The sequence below is a fragment of the Mytilus trossulus genome, chromosome 2 (genome assembly GCF_036588685.1).
Source record: "Mytilus trossulus isolate FHL-02 chromosome 2, PNRI_Mtr1.1.1.hap1, whole genome shotgun sequence".
In the NCBI taxonomy this organism is placed as follows: Eukaryota; Metazoa; Mollusca; class Bivalvia; order Mytilida; family Mytilidae; genus Mytilus; species Mytilus trossulus.
In genome coordinates this window covers 37376478-37399477 of record NC_086374.1, presented here as the reverse complement: position 1 = coordinate 37399477, position 23000 = coordinate 37376478, and the positions used below count along the sequence as shown (strand labels likewise).

Below are 23000 nucleotides of genomic sequence, written 5' to 3'. Positions count from 1 at the left end.
GCTTGCAAAATATACACTTAAGCCAGTATTTCAATGATATCAGTTTCTAAATGTTGTGCATCCGATTAAAAAATCACTAACATTCACCTTCATTTCGATACTGATTGTTTTACTGGTTTTGGTTAATGACTAATTGTTTGTTAAGTGAAATACCACTGTTCAAATTTCCTGCAAAAATGCTGCAACATTGGGACGATTGGCTTTATACAAACTGTGATGTGATATTGAGGTAACCTTGTGATTATGTCGGACATCATTGTTGATTCTGTCGTTCTTTTGTCAGATTAAATAATAGACATCTGAATTTTATCAATTATTCTGAATAAATGAAAATTGACGCAGGCAATTTCTCCTTCAATAAACTTCTGCTGGTAATTTTTAACAATATCATTTCCCGAATGGCAAAAACAAATCTTCATATTAATTACGAATATGAAATAAGAAATGTCCTCGTCAGATACATTTTCTTGATTATAATACTTTTCAATCTCTCTGATCATCGCGTAATGGATTCTATTCCTTAAACTTTATGTTGTATAATGGTAAAAATGTTCAAGAAAATAATTATGAGCGCAGAGCTATAATTTCCCTTTCGAAGGGCCATATAATAAAACTCTTGTTTTGATATTAATAAATAAACAAGTCTTTATTTAACGATGTGATGGGTAATAATACGAAGGCATCTCAGTGGAGGAAGCTTGGTCAATGGAAGGGTTTTATCTGATTAATGATTTTTGTCTCATTATTTAAATCATTACTCGAACATATCGCGTCCTGCTGAAAACCATTATTAACAATTTTCTGGCGATAAATCTCGGAATACAAATTACCCTAAGAGGGAAATTTGCAGGTAAAAAGCAATTTATCTTTAACTAATTTTCGGATGTCTAAATGAAGCGGATAGAAGAGAAATATGAAGCCGACTTTCGACATTGTAAACAGAATTTCAATTCACTCGAAAACTTTGGGAAGTAAAGTATATTAAGAATATGATACAGAAACTTTATTTTGTTTTTCGGACGTGCATAATATTTCAAGTTGTTCCATAAATAACATATTGGCTTATAATACTAAAGATAAAATACTATGTAAGACGTTTGATAGTACAGCAAAAGTGGACAGGACTAGCAAACCAAATCATAACGAGAGACGTGTAAGACTGATACAGAGAAAACATCAACACACGGATCCAGATACTATTCAACTAGAAGACAAAGTACTATATGTTTAGAAAATAAACAGTCGCATTGTCGGACAGAAAAGTTTTGAATATTACGTTGACAGAAAAGTTGGAATATATGGTATTTAAGACTTTTTTTTTATCGTAACAGTGACTTGAAGGTTTATTAAAAATTTAGAAATTCGATATTTACATGTAAATGGTACTTGAAGAACAACGAAAGGCAAAACAAAAAAAAGAGACAGGAGAATCTACACCATTTGCAAAAGACATTAATGTAGCTTAACAAAAATATACCGTCTTCCTTTTTGATTTTACTGAAGAACTGGTTATAGAAAGTCACGAAACGAAGTTATTGATACAAAATTTGTAAGTTCAAAATGTAATAACAAAAACATATGATATGTAGCAAATAATCAAAACAGCAAAATTAATTTAATTTTAATCAAGGAAGCTACAAAGCTTAAAAAAAGATTTTTAAAACATAATTCAATTATAATACTAGGATTACGAGTTACGTCAATTCAAAGAAATATCTGAGAAATTGAAAAATGCTATTTTAAAACTGTATTTCAAATAAACGAGAAGAAAATTTATACTGTCAATCAAAGAATATCGTCATTCACTTGTGTAGTCATTTGATTTTTTTTAGATAGCTATCAAAGTCTATATTACAGACAGAGTTCTATGGATAGGAATAAGTAACGGCAAACCTCAGATCAAACGGGAATACTGATGCTATTTATCAAAATATGTGTATGTACAATGTTAAAATCTTAAATTTTAATGCCGCATTGTTGATGGAAATTGCGTGTTGATATTTCATAAGGATATAGAATATTTCATAAGGATATAGAAGACATATACTTTTTAATTCCTTCATTGATTTAGATGAAATTGATAGCCTGGAATCAATAAACAACAACAATGATTAGTCTGTGACAATTTTACTGGCTAATTAGTTATACATTGATTATTGTTCGTTTTTTTACTATTTGAAATGACTTCTGTTGGAGACGGATAGAATTCCTAGGACAGAAAAATCAACTTTCGAGCATCACAAGGGTGTATAAAATAAATCAAAGTGGTAATACCAGCAGTGTTACTTGAATTTCTAGGACAGAAAAATAAAGTTACGAGCATCTTAAGCCTGCAAAAAATAAAACAGAGTGCTTCGATAACTTGTGGAACAGTGGATAACAGTGGAACTTGTGGACATAATTAACAGTGGTCAGTTGTAAAGCAGAACGTTAATATATCATAATTGATAGTGCCAGTGTTATACTGATATATTAATTATTGGTTGTTTTTTTACTATTTAAAATGACTTCTGTTGGAGACGGATAGAATTCATAGGACTGAAAAATCAACTTTCGAGTATCTCAAGGGTGAAAAAAAACAGAGTGGTGCGATCAGCTTGTGGAAATAATTACCAGTGGTCAGTTGTAAACAAGAACGTTAATAATGCATAATTGATAGTGCCAGTATTATACTGATATATAATTGTTGTCTTTTGGCGGCAACATGTAATCTGGAATCCATCATACAAGACATTAGGATGATCAATTAAAAGTTTTACTCGATAAAGAATGCATGTTACAACAAAAATATTCCATTCAGTATTTTAAGTATACTTTTGAAAATCAATAATTTTGCACGGATTAGTTCATAGAGAATGTTTTCTGGGATAATTTATATTGACATATTATGTACATTTCATGAATGTATCAAATCAAACTTAATTTTACATCTATCAATGTCTACGACATTTTCGCTCAAAGGATAGCTAAGAACAACAATCAAAAGCGTGGACAGTCCCTATTGGCTTCAAAATAGAACAACAACAACTTGATCTTTTTTTAATACCTTGAAATAAGAAAATTAAAACTGTTAAATATATGAAGTCAGAACTAAGCTTTTGTGTATTTCTTTAATATGAATGAAGACAGAAGCAAAAAATCAATGTTATCATAAAGATAGAAATTTAGTGACTTATTTTTACTATGGATAAAGAAATGCTTCGGAATAATTAAGTGTAATAACACCACGTTAAGATACTTATTAATTCTTGTTACAAACATGTGTCAAGACCAACTCCGTCTATACAACTGTGATTGGAATATGAAACAAATGTATTAGTATTCATAATTAGTACAGATCAGCAAGTGTTCGGAAGTACAACTTAGTCAATCCGCAATTCAAAAAGCGAACATCAGTCCGGAAAAACATATAAAGGTTGACAGTCCTTTATTTCAATACTTAAGCTGTTTTGCTGCTGTTTGATTTGGATCTACATACCGCAATAGAACAATAAATTCAGAAAATCAATCAGAGGGATAAATGTACATTAAATCGGATTTCCCAATACACAGATAAAACCACTGGTATGCTCTTGACATCTACTATGTCATCACTACAAAATATATCGCATATCTTTATTGATAATCTGCAGGTGACGGAATCTAAAAGATCGTCTATTGATATACTTTGGCGAGCAACTGTCCAAAGTCCACTTAATCTTCTTGGGTATCGAGTACATTATCAGAAGATTGCCAGTTCATATATTCAGTATGGACCTCGTTTGCCACCAACAGATCATTCCTATAGTGTAAACAATCTTGTACCAGATACTTACTACAAGATTTGTCTGTCAATGTTAAGAAATGACAGTTCCCCTTACCAGAAATGTGTTACAGCATCAACACAAAGCTGGGACCTTCCTGTATCAGTAGGAAGCAGTATAGGGGCTATTCTTGCTTTAGCTATGATAGTGTTATTGATTCTAATGATCCGATGTAAATCTCTTCTCCGATGTAAAAAGACACAACATAAAAGTGATTACGATACGGTATCCCCACATTGTAATGATAATGTGTTTAATTTTAGTGAAACTCACATCGACGATGATGCCGAACAACAAACTGACTTACAGGTAAACGACCAGAAGCCACATACAGGACACGACCAAGATGGTACAGTTTCTGGTGCCATTCCAAAAGTACTATCAACACACCATGGTCATTCAAAGCATAGTCACAAATGTAACTGTGGTATGCAGGACAAATATCATGGCTCAAATCCGAATGGCTTTGTACAGCAGAGAGACAATACTCCTAAACCATATACAAATAGCTACCATGATCATTACCATGATAATGCGATAATTCTTCATGTGCATGGTAATTCAAGTCCGGATAATGAGACTCAATCATCACATCTAAATTCTGGTACTAAATATAATGACAAAATTATTACTCATAGTACAATAGAACCGAACGACTTAGAAGATACTTTTTCTGATCAAGCAAATATTTTTCTAACATTTCAAAATGCAGATTCTAGTTCTACCTCCACAGCAGAAGACTTGGAAATGACAGACATATCGCATGAAATACCCAGTGAAAAACATTTCCAGACTTCGCTTGACGCTGGTTATGTTTGTAAATAAGGTTGTAATAATTTATTTTAGATAAACTTTTTCTCAATTTTGTATTAGATTAGATATTAACTTTACAACATTTCAAGTGTTTTTATTGGACAAACAACAAAAGCAAAACGTGAAAAAGTTGGAGAATTATAAAAATGCATGATGAATATTCAACTTTATTTTTACAAATTTTCAAAACGCAGGACAATAACTATTAAAAATATAGATTTCAAATGCATTGTCTTCAAAGTTTATGATTAATTTCAGCTATGTAGAAAGAAAGATATCATTATGGTTTGGGGATTATTTTAATACTTTGGTAGCTAGAAAGATAATAGTTTCATCTTATTATTATTCATTCGACTGTGTAAACAAACTCTTTGGTAATAATTTAATTTGCTCAGCGGATTCTTTAATTACATTTTATCCTAACAGATCGGATTCTTATTCTGCATAACACCAATTAGAAAATCTGCCGCTAATTTAAAAGTGATCAATACAGACGACAATAAATAAATCTTAGATATAAAGATGCCAACATATTTTCTTTTCCTGGGCAAAATTTATATTAAATCTTAAACGGTTAAAAAAAAGCAAGTCGAAAGATACCAAAGGGTTTTAAATCTTTCAAAAGGTTTAAGTGCTTAACAAACGTATTTTTTGTTAGCCTTAAATAAAGGCAACGGTAGTATACTGCTGATCAACAGTCACAAATCAACTGAGGGAAAACTAATCCGGGTTAAATACTAAATCCAAGGGAAACACATCAACTTTCAAAGATATAGGAAGATGTGGTATGAGTGCCAATGAGACAACTCTTCATCCAAATAACAATTTATAAAAGTAAACATGTTAGGCCAATGTACAGCCTTCAACACGGAGCCTTGGATCACACCGAACAAGAATCTATAAAGGGCCCCAAAATTACTAGTGTATAAGCATGATAGGAAGAAAATAATGGAATAACAGAAACAATAAAGTGCAACAAAAACAAACGCCAACATACATAGACACGGACTTTTTGATAAGAGCTGCCATATTCCTGACTTGAAGCAGGACATTTAAGGAAAATGGTTGGTTGAACCAAGGAGGTTATATATTCTAATATAACCTCCTTGGTTGAACATTGTCGTATGGCTAGCCAACCCTAACGCTTGTATGGTAATGTTAACAAATATCGCCAAAATATCATAGAGTTACGTGACAGAAATACAGTACAAACCAACTTAAGAAAACGCAGCAAAGAAAAACGCAATTAGAAATAATACAATAGAGTTAATTGGTGCACGTACCAAATTTTTGGGCCGGAAATATGGAAGTTTTGGTGTAAAAAATGTGCAAAGTATTGTATAAACAATCTGTATGTTGAGATGACGTTAATCCTCAATTGTCAGAACTGTTCCAATCCAATTAGTAATAAAAGAGGGACGAAAGATACCAAAGGGACAGTCAAACTCCTAAATCTAAATAAACAGACAAACAATAGTTCGCAACATAGAAAACTGAGGAATAAACAACACGAGCCCCATAATAAGTATGCTACACTATATAACTTAATTGTGCAGTTGATGAAATCTAATTCTTTTAAGTGCAGTTGATGAAATGGTATATCATCCTATATTCATTTTCTATACTTGATTTTGAAACTTGTTACTATCAAATCTGCGTCTACTGACAGAATATTTGTATTCCTCACCTCATATGACTTTTGCTTGTGAGAGAGCTGTCTTCATATTCCATTATCACGATTAATTTTTGTGTCATTTCGGGCTCTCTCATTGGCAATCATACTACATCTTCTATTTTATAGTAAACGCAGCCTTTCACCTCATTTACTCATCAATGAAATTTTATGTCAAAATAACTTATTTTAGGACCCTCGATTCTGACTATAACAGACATCTACTAACAACATGTTATTTTTTCTACGAGTTGTATCTCAGATATGGACCCTTACGCAAACTTTAATTAGTCACTCATTTGTGAAATTTAGGACAAGATTACCTAATTTTTTTAACAGAACCCGTTGGTTATTCAAGACGCATCTAGTAACAAAATTCATGAGCTATAACTTATACTTCCACAAATAGATTGACTTGAACTTTGTGACGACAAATGCAACACTATATCTCTTTCCCAATTTGGTTTGAAAAAATTATATAAAAATCTTAAAGAAAACAAATGTAAAAATTTTCCCCTTATTAAAGGTTGAGAATATATGAACAATAGTTATCAAAGGTACCAGGATTATAATTTAGTACGCCAGACGCGCGTTTCGTCTACATAAGACTCATCAGTGACGCTCATATCAAAATATTTATAAAGCCAAACAAGTACAAAGTTGAAGAGCATTGAGGATCCAAAATTCCAAAAAAGTTGTACCAAATATTCCATTTTAAATCGGTTTTGGTGAAATTTAAAAGTATAAAAAAAAAACAGTCGTAAAAATAGGAATGTAGCTTTGTATGATATTTAACCATGGATTCTGCTCAAACTAATGCGAAGGGTCAATTTAAACGTACTGCCAATTATGAGAAATATCGGTCATCGTTAAATGTCACATGATGACTTGAAGATGAAGGACAACAATACAACCGTTCCATATTTCGGTTTTACCACGTAATGATATTTCAACATGTGAACAGCAGAATATCAAAGACAATTTTATTTTTACGACTGTACAGAACACCACAAACAGTGACGTATTTTGTGACGTACATATAATGATCTTGAAATCATATAATTATATGAAATAAGATAGAAAAGTTAAGAATTATTTTCAGAATACTAGTCTAAATAATTAACCTGAATATGATATTCTTAAAAATTATGTACTATATATACCATGGTTCATACGAGTTAACATATTTAAACAAACGTATTCGAAGGAATTCAGTGGTTTTCGTTTGTTTATGTGTTACATTTTTGTGTTTCATTCATTTTTTTTTTATATAAATAAGGCCGTTAGTTTTCTCGTTTGAATTGTTTTACATTGTCTTTCGGGCCTTTTAGCTGACTATGCGGTATGGGCTTTGCTCATTGTTGAAGGCCGTACGGTGACCTATAGTTGTTAATGTCTGTGTCATTTTGGTTTCTTGTAGACAGTTGTCTCATTGGAAATCATACCACATCTTCTTTTTTATATAATGAGTAAGACACATGGTATTTAACATTTGTAATATAAATAAAATGATTGACAAGATCAAGACCTTGAACTAATATTGTAAATTGATCACGTAACAGTTTTATCCAATGAAATAAAAGCTCGGGCAAGTCACTTTTGCGCCTCGTGTATGATTTTCTGTGTATGTCATGTAATAGAACCCCAGAATTTGCAGAAAGTAAAGAAAATGTCGGATTTTCACGATTGTTTAGATTTGCGCCCCGTGTATGATCGTTTACGCATGCGCAGGTAATTTCATAATGTCATCAGCATGCTAACAAAAATGTCGGATTCCAGCGACAAGGACTAAATATTTATTCTTATGACAGTAAGAATTAGGTTTTTATTGTTTGGTTATCAAGTTATTATACAAATTAATCGTATTTAACAGGTTGTTCAACTGATCGAAAAATGCATATTTATTCACTTCTAGTTTTCGTACTAACTGCTTTTCTATCGTTATTTTATTAATTCGATTTAATGATAAAACACTATTTAAATAGTGATGGATCCTGGGAGCGTAGATAGTGTACGTCCCCCTAATTGATCGCAAGAAATTGTGTTTTTTCACAGATTTTTGTAGCCGATATTTTGTTCCTTTTTCTATAGTTACTCTCCTTTTTGAATCGTCATTTAATTGAATTTTTGCAAAAGAAATGATTGTATTACATTTTATTTTTTTCGAAAGAAACATTTAGTTTTTTTTTCCAAAATCAAGGGAACTCGTAACATTCCTATATATATAGTTTGAAAAGGGATTCTTAAGATGTGGTACACGTGATTTATTGCTTTTTGTTATAAAATGAAAAAAATGCAGATATTGACCTTTAAGTACATTTTTCAGTTTCCCAAATATTTTGAGAGGCGGATACCTTCCACAATTTAGGTGGAGCTTCAGCCATGGATTAACATGAACATGAATATGTTGTACCATAGCTAAGCTCCGCCTTCTTTCCTTGGGTTATAGATGAGTTGCATATTTAATTAGCAAAGTACGGTACAACATCAATTTGCATGTAATATACCATGGTTTTACCTCACCATACTTTTTAAGCTAATTATTTCATTAAAACATCAAAGGAAAAAATCCAATTTATATTACAATTTAAATTAATACTGTGATGAAGTCATAATTATTTGGATAAACGCAATACGTTATCCAACTCGAGTATACTGATAAATTAGACATATGTGAAATAAAGTTAAAATGCTGAATCAAAACCACAAACGATATGACATAACACAATTAAAAAATATATATATATAGAATGTTGGATGTTTAAATACCGAGACAAGTCGCATAGCAATGCAAATTCGGGTATAGGTAATGTTCGATAATTATCAAACAGACGACAAAGATGTGAAACCATAATCTTGAATATGATCAGATGTCGTTAGTCGGTGTAGACACAGATACATCCTGTAGATTTCATACAGAACAAAGAACGATTTATAAGTGACGTTCCTCAGCCTATTAAAAATCTAGAATATCAATATATTCTGTAATTTTTCTAACATTTGTTGCTAAAATATTAATTTACAACAATGTGTCCTCAGTACACGAATGCCCCACTCGCACTATCATTTTCTATGTTCAGTGGACCGTGACATTGGGATAAAAACTCTAATTTGGCATTAAAATCAGAAAGATCATATCATAGGAAACATGTGTGATTGGACTTCAACTTCATCAAAAACTACCTTGACCAAAACTTTAACCTGAAGCGGGACAGACGGACGGACGGACGGACGGACGGACGGACGGACGAACGGACGAACGGACGCACAGACCAGAAAACATAATGCCCTTCTACTATCGTAGTTGGGGCATAAAAAAAAATGCAAGGTGATAATCTGGATAATCGCATGTATATATGTATAAAATGAATGTTTCGCCATCGCTTCATGTCTGCTGATTGTATGTCAATCTTATTAGTAGAAAATGATTTGCAATTTGTTTTTATCATTATAAATGATCAATAATATCTGATCAAACTGCTCTAAATAAACCTGAACATCTTAAATATCACCAATTAATCTGATGCATCTCGTAAGAAATATGGTTCAATAAAGAATCCCAAATAATCTGACAAACATCAAAGAAAATTTGACGTAAGTTGTCTACATGATGCAAAGCTCAGTCTTTATTTTTTTCTTTAGACTAACACGTGTCAATCACTAATCAATTTCAACACATTATAGACATAGTTTGTATGTCTGTTCGAGTATGTTATTCATAAAAGTATTTTGACATAAGGAAAATAAAGCCTATAAACATGAGACTGTATTAATAATCTGACTTGTTTGAATCAAAATGATGCAGCCATTATGACTATTTCTAAACGATCTTGAGAAAACATAAGTGTAGACTTCCAAATTTATGGTCAAGAACGCATATAAGAAGTCGTGAAATAGTTTGTCAATCTTCACATTCTAACCGTTTTTATATCTATAATATTTTCTGCTTTTTTTCAACGTTTTACTCGATAATTATACCAATAATAGTAATTCTGTATTCAAAAAACAAATAAGGATACTTACATATAATGATAATAATTGTATATATGCACGAATAAAAACAGACAATACCTGCATTGAGGTTCTAACTTTATGCTGCTAGCTATTCTTGTTGGCAAGCGGGATCGCCGGGCAAATTATTTTAAATTATATATCCTAGTGATGATTGTGGTCTAATTTGATTTCATTTTGGTCCAGCTGATTCAAAGTGAAAATATACTGTTAACCTTTTGAATAGACTACGACGAAGGCCAAATCTAGAAGAAAAAACTATATTTCTAAGGCCCTTGAAACCAGATAAACTAAAATCAATAAACATTTGACTTAATAGTATTATCCTTTTTCGAAACATCATTCCAAAATATCTAACAAGATTGCACGCGCTGACATATCTCGCCTCTTTTAATATTATGAGTGAACTTTATATTGTTTTTTTATAGATCTAAGATCAACACAATCACGGAACACAAAATTTTACTAATCATTTTTAATAATAATTTAAAGGTCTTAATTTACATTCTGCTTTAACATTGGGGAAAATTGTAACAGCCATATATATATGTACGTGTGTGTCTGCAGTTTTAAACGGATGCATTAAAAACTGTCAAACAGTATAAAAAAAAAGACAAAAAAACAATTTTATGACAATGTTGTTTACAAAACTAAAGCAGCACGTCATTAAAGAATTTCAGTTGACATTGTCTGTAAGCTATTACAAAGTTGTATGGTATGGGGAGGAAAACAAGTACCAGATCGGAAGGAGACAGAGGTTTCCTGTACTGATCGCCTGTTTAATGGGTTCAACCGAAACATTCTTACAGCGGGACCACACTTAAATACCTAATAAATGTGTCGAAAAAAAACATATCATGAAAAACAAATTTGAGGAAAATTGTGATTCAACAGGAAGCAGAAAAAGCCTGCATACATATCGGGTTTTCAATGATTCCAAAACTATCAGAGACAACCAATGACGCTCATATGCACACAGTGATAAGTTACAAGATAAGTAACCACTATTTACGTTTATTATGTTTAACTTACAGATATATACAAAATGTAATTACGTGTTAATTATGCACATTATCTTTGGGTTTTATTTGTCAATACAGATTTACAAAGAAGCTGTTATATATTCTTCAAGGAAATCCAACACCGATTGTGTATAGTTGTGAATAGCCTCAATTAATAATCAATATCGTAGAACCAGGATCTGTCTTTACGTATACTGAAATAGGGCAATTGGTTTGGTTCAAGATTGCATTCTGGGGTAAAAATATCCAATGCATCAGTCAACAACCCTTCTTCATTCCTGGCAGGTATATATGAAATGGTGTACCTGATGTTTGTGTCTGTATACCCGTAAAACAACGCAAACATAAACAAGGTCTACATAAAAGTGAAAACACCGAGCCATCTCAAAGTCACAACGACCAAAGTAAGATCATAAAACAACATCTGCTTGAATCACTCGGTAATATCTTAATACGTGTTTCAAAATGACGTTATTGTTAACGACTGCCTTGATAATGGAAATTCAAACAACAGGGACGATTTCGGTTATTAAGTCACCAAAACGGAGTTTTGGAGACTTTATGTTTTTGTCCCGTTTCTTATTATTATTTTATGTCACCCTGACGGAGGTCGGGTGACATATTGTTATTGTTCGATTCTTTTTTATTATTCTTATTCCACACTTTTTGTCCAGCTTAGTTCTCGGAACTGAATGGACCAATGTTGATGGAACTATAACATAATGTTGATCACCATGTCTAGTTGTGCACCCGACTTTGGAATTAAAAACATGGCTGTCATTACCATGGAAACAGCAAAAATATGAAAAATTCAATGGAACATTCCAGAACATTAGTGTTAAATTAACTATACAGTCCTTAAATGTTATATGATGGTATAATATTATCGGGAGCACAATATGAAGCAGCAGTATGACTTTGGAATTTTCAAATGTTGCCATGGAAACTGTTCAAAAATAGCAAAATTTTGAAAATTCTTCAAAATGTATGAAACGTTATAGGAATGTTAACTTGTAATTCTAGATGCGGCATTAAACTTTGAAATTTCCAAAATGGCTGCCGTTACCATGGCTGCTGTTTAGTGGAAATTGGTGGACCAGGGTGACATCCGCTATTGCTTGCAATGGCAATTCTAGTTCTTATTCTTCTTTTTGTGACCCCTTAAACTGTCCCACCTGGAACTAGAAAGCAGTAGAAGATGGAAACTTTATATTTTTTATGGGTATACGTCTGCATCATGGGGGTTGCAGAGCCCAATGTCCGTGATACCAGGGTGTCATCTTGGCATAATTAGGGGGGCTCAAAGATGGGTGGGGTCAATTTTTTTTTACATTTCTTAAATTTCCTACTGTATGTAGAGTAGATGGAATAATGATTACTTCTATGAATATTTACAGACACATGTCTGCTTCAACATGGAACTTTTTTTATTTCAGTAGGGGGTCTCCTGGCATAATTTTAGGGGGGGGGGGTAAATTTTCATGGAACATTCCAGAACATCAAAGTTAAATTTATTCTAGACACATTTAATGGTAAATCCAAAGGATATATAAAAGATGAGGAGCTATTATCCAAAAGGTCCAAAAAGTATAGCCAAATTCGTGAAAGGAATCAGACTAACTTGTGTAGACTCTAATTTTGAGTTTGAAATCTTCAAAATGGCCGCCATTGCCATGGAAACAGCAAAAATGTCAAAAAAAAAATAATCTTCATTTTGAATTAAACTTTACACACACTTTGTTTGGCATCAATGATACCGCAGAACAACGATGTGGGGTCCGTTTTGGTGACTTTTGTGTTAGCATCCTAACACAGGATTACTTGTTTCATCTGTTTTTCATTTTTGGATATTGACAATAAACCATCGTTATTCATCAACATTCTAATAGCTACTGCGCTACGCCTATGCACAAATTGTTGTATGTTTGATGTTTTTAATAATTTCTTAAAGTTTAAGGCTTTCCAAATCAATAATCGGGTCTTTGTGCTAATTGTTAACGGTCGGAAGTTAACTATAGTTCACACTTTGAATCTGATGAATAGTTATTTACAACCATTCAATATACCCTTATTATATATAGTTTGAAGAACTCATACAATTGCTGAGCTTTTGCTTTTAGAAAATGCTCAGTTCATATTTAACTTTAAAACATGTATACGGACTCGTGCATTGCATTACTAAAGAGTTTTTGAAACGGGCCTTCCATTCAAGATGTAAATTTTGCGAAGCAACAATTAAGAATTATTTGTTCGTTTAAACTAAGAAATAAATACTTCACATGGCATTCTGTTTGGATAGTGCTTCATAAATAAGGTTACTCTCTATCGGAATGCTGTAATAGTCTTTAAGTTTAGCCTGATCGCCTCATTTAAAAGATTCATTAAGAGTACATTGACATGCGAAGCAGACAAATCTGTATCTCTCATATCCTTAATTAGACTGGAGTTCTAAATCCGACCAAGTTGTATCTTCAGTATCATATATTAGACTGGGGCATGCACGAGAAAAGCTGTATTTCACGCATCCTTTATGAGGCTGATGTATGAAGGAGACCAAGCTGTATCTGCAGTATACTTTATTAGACTAGAGATACGAAGTAGACCAAGCTGTATCTGCAGTATCCTTTATCAGACTGTAGGTACGAAGTAGACCAAGCTGTATCTGCAGTATCCTTTATTATACTAGAGGTACGAAGTACATCAAGCTGTATCTGCAGTATCCTTTATTAGACTGAAGGTACGAAGTAGACAAAGCTGAATCTGCAGTATCCTTTATCAACTGGAGGTACGAAGTAGACCAAGCTGTATCTGCAGTTTCCTTTATTAGACTGGAGGTACGAAGAAGACCAAGCTGTATCTGCAGTATCCTTTATTAGACTGGAGGTACGAAGTAGACCAAGCTGTTCTGCAGTATCCTTTATTAGACTGGAGAGATGAAGTAGACCAAGCTGTATCTTCAGTATAATTTATTAGACTGGAGATATAAAGGAGACCAAGCTGTATCTGCAGTATCCTTATTAGCAGGAGATATGAAGGAGACAAATCTGTATCTACAGTATCCTTTATTAGACAGGAGATATGAAGGAGATCAAACTTTAAATTCTCCCTCATGAATTCGTCCGAATTTAAAACATTTCTATACTAAATACATGGCTAAATAAGAGACAAGTCATAATTTAGGTTTGTTTGCTCGCAGTAACTTTCTTATTTTCTCAGCGAAACAACATTTAATATCTTGTAAATATTTTACAAATTACAAAAATATACCACAATTCCATCTATATACATTCACAATTTCCTCTAAATACATATCAATACAAACATAACTGTAATATATTATGCAGAGCTTAACGTTAACTTCGTCTATCAAAGTTACTCGAGCACATCGATAATAATCAAACGTAATCAGGACTATATATGCCTATAAAACCCCACCCGTACTACCGCCTCGAAATATTCGTGCAGAAAACAACAGTAACATCAGACCACTTCTGATTTACATACTAGCCAAACTTGTACCACAAGTCTAAAGATAGAAATAGAATAGGGAAATTCCAAATATAACGGAATAGAAATAAATGTATCTTCAGTATCCTTTATTAGACAGGAGACATGAAGTAGACCAAGCTGTATCTACAGTATCCTTTATTAGACTGGAGAGATGAAGTAGACCAAGCTGTATCTGCACTATCCTTTATTAGACTGGAGGTACGAAGTAGACCGAGCTGTTATTCAGTATCCTTTATTAGACTGGGGGTACGAAGTAGACCAAGCTGTATCCACAGTATCCTTCATTAGACTGGAGATATGAAGTAGACCCAGCTGTATCTACATTATCCTTTATTAGACAGGAGATATTAAGGAGATCAAGCTGTTCTACAGTATCCTGTATTAGACAGGAGGTATGAAGTAGACCAAGCTGTATCTGCAGTATCCTTTATTATACTGGAGGTACGAAGTAGACCAAGCTGTTCTGCAGTATCCTTTATTAGACTGGAGATATGAAGTACTAGTAGACCAAGCTGTATCTTCAGTATCCTTTATTAGACTGGAGATATGAAGGAGTCCAAGCTGTATATTCAGTATCCTTTGTTAGACTGGAGATTTGAAGTAGACCAAGCTGTATCTACAGTATCCTTTATTAGACAGAAAGTATGAAGGAAATCAAGATGCATTTGCAGTATACTTTATTAGACAGGAGGTATGAAGGAAATCAAGATGTATCTGCAGTATTTTTTATTACACTGGAGGTATAAAGACGATAAAGCTACTACATTACGAGGTTTCGTGCATTGTGCTAGGGAAAAGTACACCAATCTGTATCAAATGTTACCTTCATTAGGCGTGAGGTGTGTCGCAGACCGAGCTGTAATTCTGGTATCCTTCATCATAAAGAGAATGTGAGCAAATGAAGATATTTCTCTAGTATCCTTTGTTAAAATGGAGGTTGAAATCTGATAAAAGTATATCTGTAGTATCCTTTATTGGTTTTGTGGTATAAATATATCGAGAATCCTTTAATATCAGAGAGTACAGAGCATGGTATCCTTTATCATAACGGGTATATAGAGTAAACCAAGATATATCTTTTAGCTTTCCTCTGGTATCCTTTATCATATGACCGTTATTGTATGCACAAAGCTGTATCTGTATAGTATCCTTAATTGGAGGAGAAGTATGACGCCAAACATCTATATCATGGGTAACCTTTATAAGACTAAAGGAACGAACAGTTCAAGTTATATCTCCGGTATCCTTTACTAGATTGGAGATATGAAGCAGACCAAGCTGTATTGCTGGTACCCTTTATAAGACTGGTGGTATCACGCAAATAAAGCTGTGCCGCATGAATTCTTTATATTACACAGAAGCTACTAAGAAAACCAAGATGTAAATCTGATATCCTTTAATAGACAATTAGACAAAAGGGGGGGAACAGATCATGCTGTTTCTCTGGTATCCTTTATCCTGAAGGGGATATGTGACTAATTTTAATATCTATATATGGTGTTAATCTATGAAGCTGACCATATCATATAATTTATTAGACGATAATTATAAAGTAGACAAACAGGTCTAAATAGGGTTTGTTCTAAATATGAAGAAATGTAGAAGATCAAGCTGTGTCCAGGGTATCCATTATTATACAGGGATATTAACATGCGTCATCGGTATCGATAAATGATTGATGAAATAATTCGGTCAGATTGACCATTAGTTTAAACTTCTTTATATATTTTTATATAGGTTCCATTTATAAGTGCATAGTAGTATTATGTCACAAATTAGTTATAGTGATAGGCAAAATAGGTTTGAATGCCAGAGACAATAACACAAAACACATGTTATTTCAGCAATAGACAAAACAACTGTACAAACTATGTTCTATGTCGATTAAAAGATCAAGAATAAATCATTAAAAAGGAATCAATAATGTAAGCTAAAGACCAGTTAATTATTCAACAACTCTACCAAGATAACATTTCAAATGGCTGAAAAATAAATATAGATATTTCTTATTGATTAAAACATGATTATTTTGTTTGCAATGCTACAAGATACTTATCTAGCCAAAAAAAAAATCTTGAAAAAATACAACAAAAACTATAGCAATCTGGGAAGAGGTAAACAAAACAAAAAAAATGTATATTTTTGCAGATATACATCTGTTTACGTAATATTATAAATACCTATCTGTTGACATATGTAATGTTATTGGTTCTTGTAACGGCATATCAGTTATGTGTGCATTAATTACTGTTTAGAAGATTAACGTCTTATGCTTTTAACCTAACAATTTATGCTATTTTAATTATCTTAATTATTTTCTATTTACTGGGTTTGTTTTTAAGATAGTTGTTTTGTACACTTTTTAGGCGTATGTTTATTTGATTTATGTATGTGTACACAATATCGTTTTTCATGACGATCAAGGACCCTCGTCGTAATTTCGTTGGCTAATATCTGGACGTGGTACATATGTAACAAAGGTCGAATTGTCGCTTAATTACAAGTGAATGTCATTCCAGGCAAAAGAAAATTTCGGAATGTCTGAGCGTTACTAAAAGAGTTGTATGAACAATTTCCACTGAATTCATTTATCACAAGGGCCATCGAAATTGGTAGTGTCACAGCTTTATGTGCAAACATCGTTCTACTTTTTTCTAATGATATAACAGAACTACCAACGATAGATAACGACTCATACAGGAATGATATGGATAGTAAATTAAATGATAAAGTATAATTCACAATGTTTGTTATGCCAGGATTCAATAGTTGCCTTTTTAATATTGCATATTGGTTTTATGAGGTGCTCCTTTGTTGCTGTATGCCTTTGTGAAGTTTAAATGGGTAGTGCAATGCACACAAGATTTAAAAAATAAATGTCCAGATCCTTACACTGCATAAAACTTTCATAATTTGCTTTCATTTGTTTTTTACAATAGTGTTATGATGGGTTTTAAAAAAAAACACAAACAAAAGGACTGTTTTGCGCTTCAGTTAGCCAATTCAACTCTGTTATAAACACAAAATGTGCTATTTCAGAGAAGAAGAAAAACTCATTATTCTAAAATCAATGACTACATTTAGATGCTTTTGTTCTTTAAAACCATTTCGCGATGAATACGAATTTTTCATTAAGATCAGAAAAGCCTCTTATTACACTGGCGAATTAATCCGACAGAACTTAACTATAATGTTGGTATAATTATATTTCCTACACTGTTGTAGTTATTCCAATAAACAGATCCTCGAAACAACGCAGTAAGTGTATGTTTATATTTTTGCAATAGAATAATTTAAAAAATATACATTATTAATGACGATAAACATAAAATGTTGTTGATGTATTGGGATTAATCATCACTGCGAGAGAGAAAATCGATGCACGTGTACTCAAACAGATTGAAAACAATAAGGAAGACACACAAACTATCTATAAAGTGTTAATTTAGCATATTGTAGTGTCTCTGTGATATTTGGTGACAAACGGATAAGCTGTTATGAAGTGAAGATCGTGTTGACGTGAAATGCTGATATTGAAAACATGTGGCAAACATAAACGTATTTATATATATACCATTCTTATGTTCGTCATGTTGTGAAAATGATATTTATTGAAAAAGTTACAATCTCACAGTTGACACAGCAGAAACACAAAAGTTTTCACCTGAGGCATTTCCATCAAATGAACTTAATATGTTCTATGTAGATGAATATTTCCTCCGTATTTAGTGGAAATATTGTATTTTGTCAAGGACCTCGGTATTGTAATCCATTAAAAAATGTGTGGGGAAAGAATTGATTTATAAATCAAATAGACGACTGGCTGTGTCCGTGCAATCATTATAAGATTCAGATCATGATCTATATATTATGATGGTGCTGGGATAATTGTTTCCCGCTGAATCTACGATCTAGGGATTCTATTTATTTCCGAATTAATTCTGGATGTTAAAATAATCGCCGTAAGTACAATTAAAAATACATTTGATTTCTTCCAACATAACTAACATATATCAAGAAATTGCTTAGCACTTGGTTTCCGTGAAACTCATACGAGTATCTTTTGGTTATCAGCAACATTTCAGATAGGGATTATTAACTGCATATTGCTTATGCTGAATACTATTGAAATGGAATAATTCACTTTTCATTCGAGTAACAATCAACAACCGTTACATTATAACATTATTGTGAAATGATACTTGAAATATTGGAAACAATGGCTTCAACCGAAAAATTACCAATTTTCATAGATGCAGTGGAAGTTTCGTCAACAAGTACTTCGTCAGTTGAAATACTATGGAGAGCAAATCCTGATACTGTGTCAAATGTTCTGGGATACCGTGTTCATTACCAGAAGATTGCTAGTTCCTACATCCAGTATGGACCTCACCTGTCACCAACTATCCATTCTTACACCGTTCACAATTTAGTAGCTGACACTTATTATAGACTATGTTTAATGATGTTAAGAAACGATACAGCAACGTTACAAAAATGTGTTGACGCTTCAACGCGAAGTTGGCACATCCCCGTTTCTATTGGAAGTAGTATAGGTGCAGTGCTGGCTCTTTCTATGATTGTGTTTGTTATTTTGTTATTACGATGGCCATCGTCGATACACTGGAGAGGGAAACAAAAAACTAGAAAATATGACAGTATGTCATCTCACTTTAATGATGAACTGTATGACTTCAGTGAGAGTGTAACAATGACTGCCGGTCATGACGACATGTTTTCAGACCAAAGCGAAGGTTATGTATTTGAACTTCCAGTTCATAATAATGGACATTGTAACGGGAACACAAATTATGTAATTGCTGGGGTTCACCGAAAAGGTTCATCTTCATCTTCTCACAAACATTCCGGTCACCATCACCACGGTCGAGGCCACTGTACTCATTCAGGACAGTCCCATAGTGGAATTCGTCACCATAGCCATCAAGAGTCTAGCATTATGCAGGATCTCAATCATAATCACCACCATCCCCGTCATGAGCACGGTGATTCAATAATTTTGCATGATAACGATGAACAAGAACAGGAACTTGACTGTAATCAAATTAACGGTATGCCTCATGCTCATACTGAGCCTATTCTACCGTCAACGGAATTTTATGAATTTGAAATGCAAGATATGAAAGAAGTCAGTAATATGCCAGAGCCAGACGTCAGGCCATATTTAGAAACATCGATCGACGATGATATTGCGTGATTTTTTTCATGTTTTTATTTGCTCATATTTGGAAAATGCTCATGAAGTATCCAAATTTATTCCATGGAACAGTGTGCTTTCCTATGGTTTGTATTTTTTGTGTTTATTATAGGAAATAATCCTGTATGTTCAGGTCTATTTTGTAATAACGTTGTTAACCTTTGTCATTATTAAACCATTCAATTGACTTTTGTTTTTAAATGTTTAGAAATGCATCGGGTTGCTTGTGAATACCATTTTTTTAATATGATTTCATACAAAAATAACATATCTGCATTTAAAATCTATAAATGAATTTGGATGAATACAAGAGCAATTCTTCTCTTTCCAAATTAATATGTCCACTGTTTAATTTAAAAGGTTGAGAAATGGCACAAATTATCATGTATTATCCAACGTGATTGCCGTAAGTTTGAATATCTTATAAAATCTCGACCACATGCTTAGAAAATGGATTGAATAAACAACGCAAAAACATATAATCAATAAACAGTATAGAACAATGCGCTTTTCGCTACATTCATCTGAAGAAGCTAGTATAAGAATAGTCATGCGTACAATGGGATACATGAAATGTATTGTGAAACCATAAGTGAAAGCAATATTATTCAGAGAAACAATTGGCATGTACTATAACGCATGCTTTGAAGGTCTGTTGAAGTTTGGTTGGAGTTTGCCTTTAAGTATAAAAAAAGTCCGAGGTCAAAAGTACAATCGCATTTACTTGATATAAGCTTATACTCTTATTGATAGTGCATGGAAAACTATAAATAAAAAATATTCATAAAACTAGGTATGAACAATGACCTCTTGTTTTCTTCTCTGCCATATGCATGCGTATGGTTTCACATATTTTATATTTGAAAAACAGTGTAAACTAATACCCCCCCCCCCCCAATTGGTGCAGATCAACATCCGTTTTACTGGGTATGAATTTAATACGTATATGTCGGTTTATCTGAGCAGGGCTGAATAAATTATTATATCGCAAGCATTTCCGCTTAGCGTGATCGCATTAAAGAATAAATGCATAAGGTTCATAATATGTTTTTCAATTGAACTTGTGTGTGAGATTGCAGCTCATCTTGTGTTTATAAAAAAGAAGATGTGGTATGATTGCCAATGAGACAACTATCCAGAAAAGACCAAAATGACACAGACATTAACAACTATAGGTCACCGTACGGTCTTCAACAATGAGCAAAGCCCATACCGCATTGTCAGCTATAATGTTCCATGTTATGATATGATCCATATTTTGGACTTTAAAAATCTAATTAAAGCTCGCATTGCTGACCTGTACAGTTTCTTCTCTTTAAAGTTGCTACAGTGACAATGTCTAAGTCTACGCATCATAGTTTCCATCTCAAAACTCCGTCGGAATTTTCTAAATTATAATCAAAAGCGATTCTTTTTTATCTTCTAGGATTTTGATTAGGTAGCTTTTATCCATATTGGTTTTTTTAGCTGTACTACATAACTGGTTTGCCTTGCTTCATGCACAGGACATGATGTCTAAGGAACCGGTGATACATCTTCTCAATCCTTTAAAGTTTGAATGTAGCCTGGACTGTGATTCATGAGTGTATCACTATAATGCCGCCTATACACTAGTAAATAAAGGCAAGCCTTATATGATGTAGGATGAACACCCTGTTTGTTGCGTTGTATCGTTACACATTGAAACCATATTCCATAAACACATTGGGTGAACAGTATTGTGGGTGGCTCGTTGGCTATGCTGTTTGCCAGTTTCTTAATATATCTGTTACTTAGAATGGAACTACAGTTTTTGTTTGATTGGCAATGAGACGCATCAACAACGTCCACATGAATTGAATGTAAGCAACTAAAGGTCCCTTTTCAGCCTTCAATGTATATCAAAGACGATACAATTTTATTTGGATATAGATATAACTGTACTAAAAGTACGCAAACGATACCCTTTATTGGCGATGGCTTACAGGTCAACAGTGCACCTTTCGCAGACACAGGTTTGTGATTGGGTTTGATCCACCCTTTGTATAAAACTATGAAAAGATTGGGCTCGAGACGATAGGATCACCATGAAACACACCAAGTGGTTCATACAAGTGGTTTAACTAAATTTGTTCGAATTAAAAGAAACATATGTGTCCCTTTGGTATCTTTAACTTTTGTCAAAATATTTTTTCCTCACTAAATATACAAATAAAATACCAAGCTAAGATTAATTTCTAAATGACTAACCATCTGTTATGCAATATTTACAGTCAATATGTATTATCACTTCCTGTTCGTATTTTTTCCCTATGATGAATTAAGACATTAATAACGCCTTAATGATGGATTTATTTCTTCAAACGTATCATGCAACAACATGTAACTGTTATCGTTGTTATACGATGCACTTGGTGAGTTGAACATATTTTATTAAACTTAGAACCAAAGAGTACTGCACAACAGCACATGACACATGACGTTGTAATTAGAACAATTATACAATAACTTGACTATGCCTGATTATGGTTAAACCAGATGCTCCGCAGGGCGTAGCTTTATACGACCGCAGAGGTTGAACCCTGAACAGTTGGGGCAAGTATGGACACAACATTCAAGCTGGATTCCGCTCTAAATTTGGATTGTGATTAAATAGTTGACACAGCATAGGTTTCTGACACAGAATGAATGTATTCAAATGAACTTAATTTTTTTGTTTTCTCTTAGAGCAATTCACTATGCTGTTGAATATTAATCCTCTCAAAAAAATGTTTGAAGAATTTTTTTTTTTATTTATGAAATTTCAAATGAGAAAAATTGAACCCAATTTTTTAATCACATCCCCCTTTCCCTTATTCCAAAACTAATTTCAATTAAAATATTCTAATGGAGTTTGCAACAATTACTACTCATTTAAATACATCATATAATATTAAGATGTAAAAAAACTGCTTGTTATCACTGAATGGTAAAGA

At 32.9% G+C, this 23000-nt stretch overlaps 3 protein-coding genes across 4 annotated transcripts in view; 2 read left to right on the top strand and 1 right to left on the bottom strand.

Annotated features, from left to right (window-relative positions):
* Positions 1-23000, bottom strand: part of LOC134707132 (UPF0415 protein C7orf25 homolog) — an 87356-nt gene that overhangs the window by 40486 nt on the left and 23870 nt on the right. The gene's annotated exons all lie outside the window — the stretch shown is intronic.
* LOC134705104 (uncharacterized) lies at positions 2398-4728 on the top strand. Its single transcript, XM_063563868.1, has one exon. It carries the CDS (start codon positions 3567-3569, stop codon positions 4626-4628), a length of 1062 nt encoding a protein of 353 aa, XP_063419938.1. The 5' UTR covers positions 2398-3566; the 3' UTR covers positions 4629-4728.
* Positions 17858-20233, top strand: LOC134707131 (uncharacterized). The gene has a single exon (XM_063566665.1). It carries the CDS (start codon positions 19027-19029, stop codon positions 20044-20046), a length of 1020 nt encoding a protein of 339 aa, XP_063422735.1. The 5' UTR covers positions 17858-19026; the 3' UTR covers positions 20047-20233.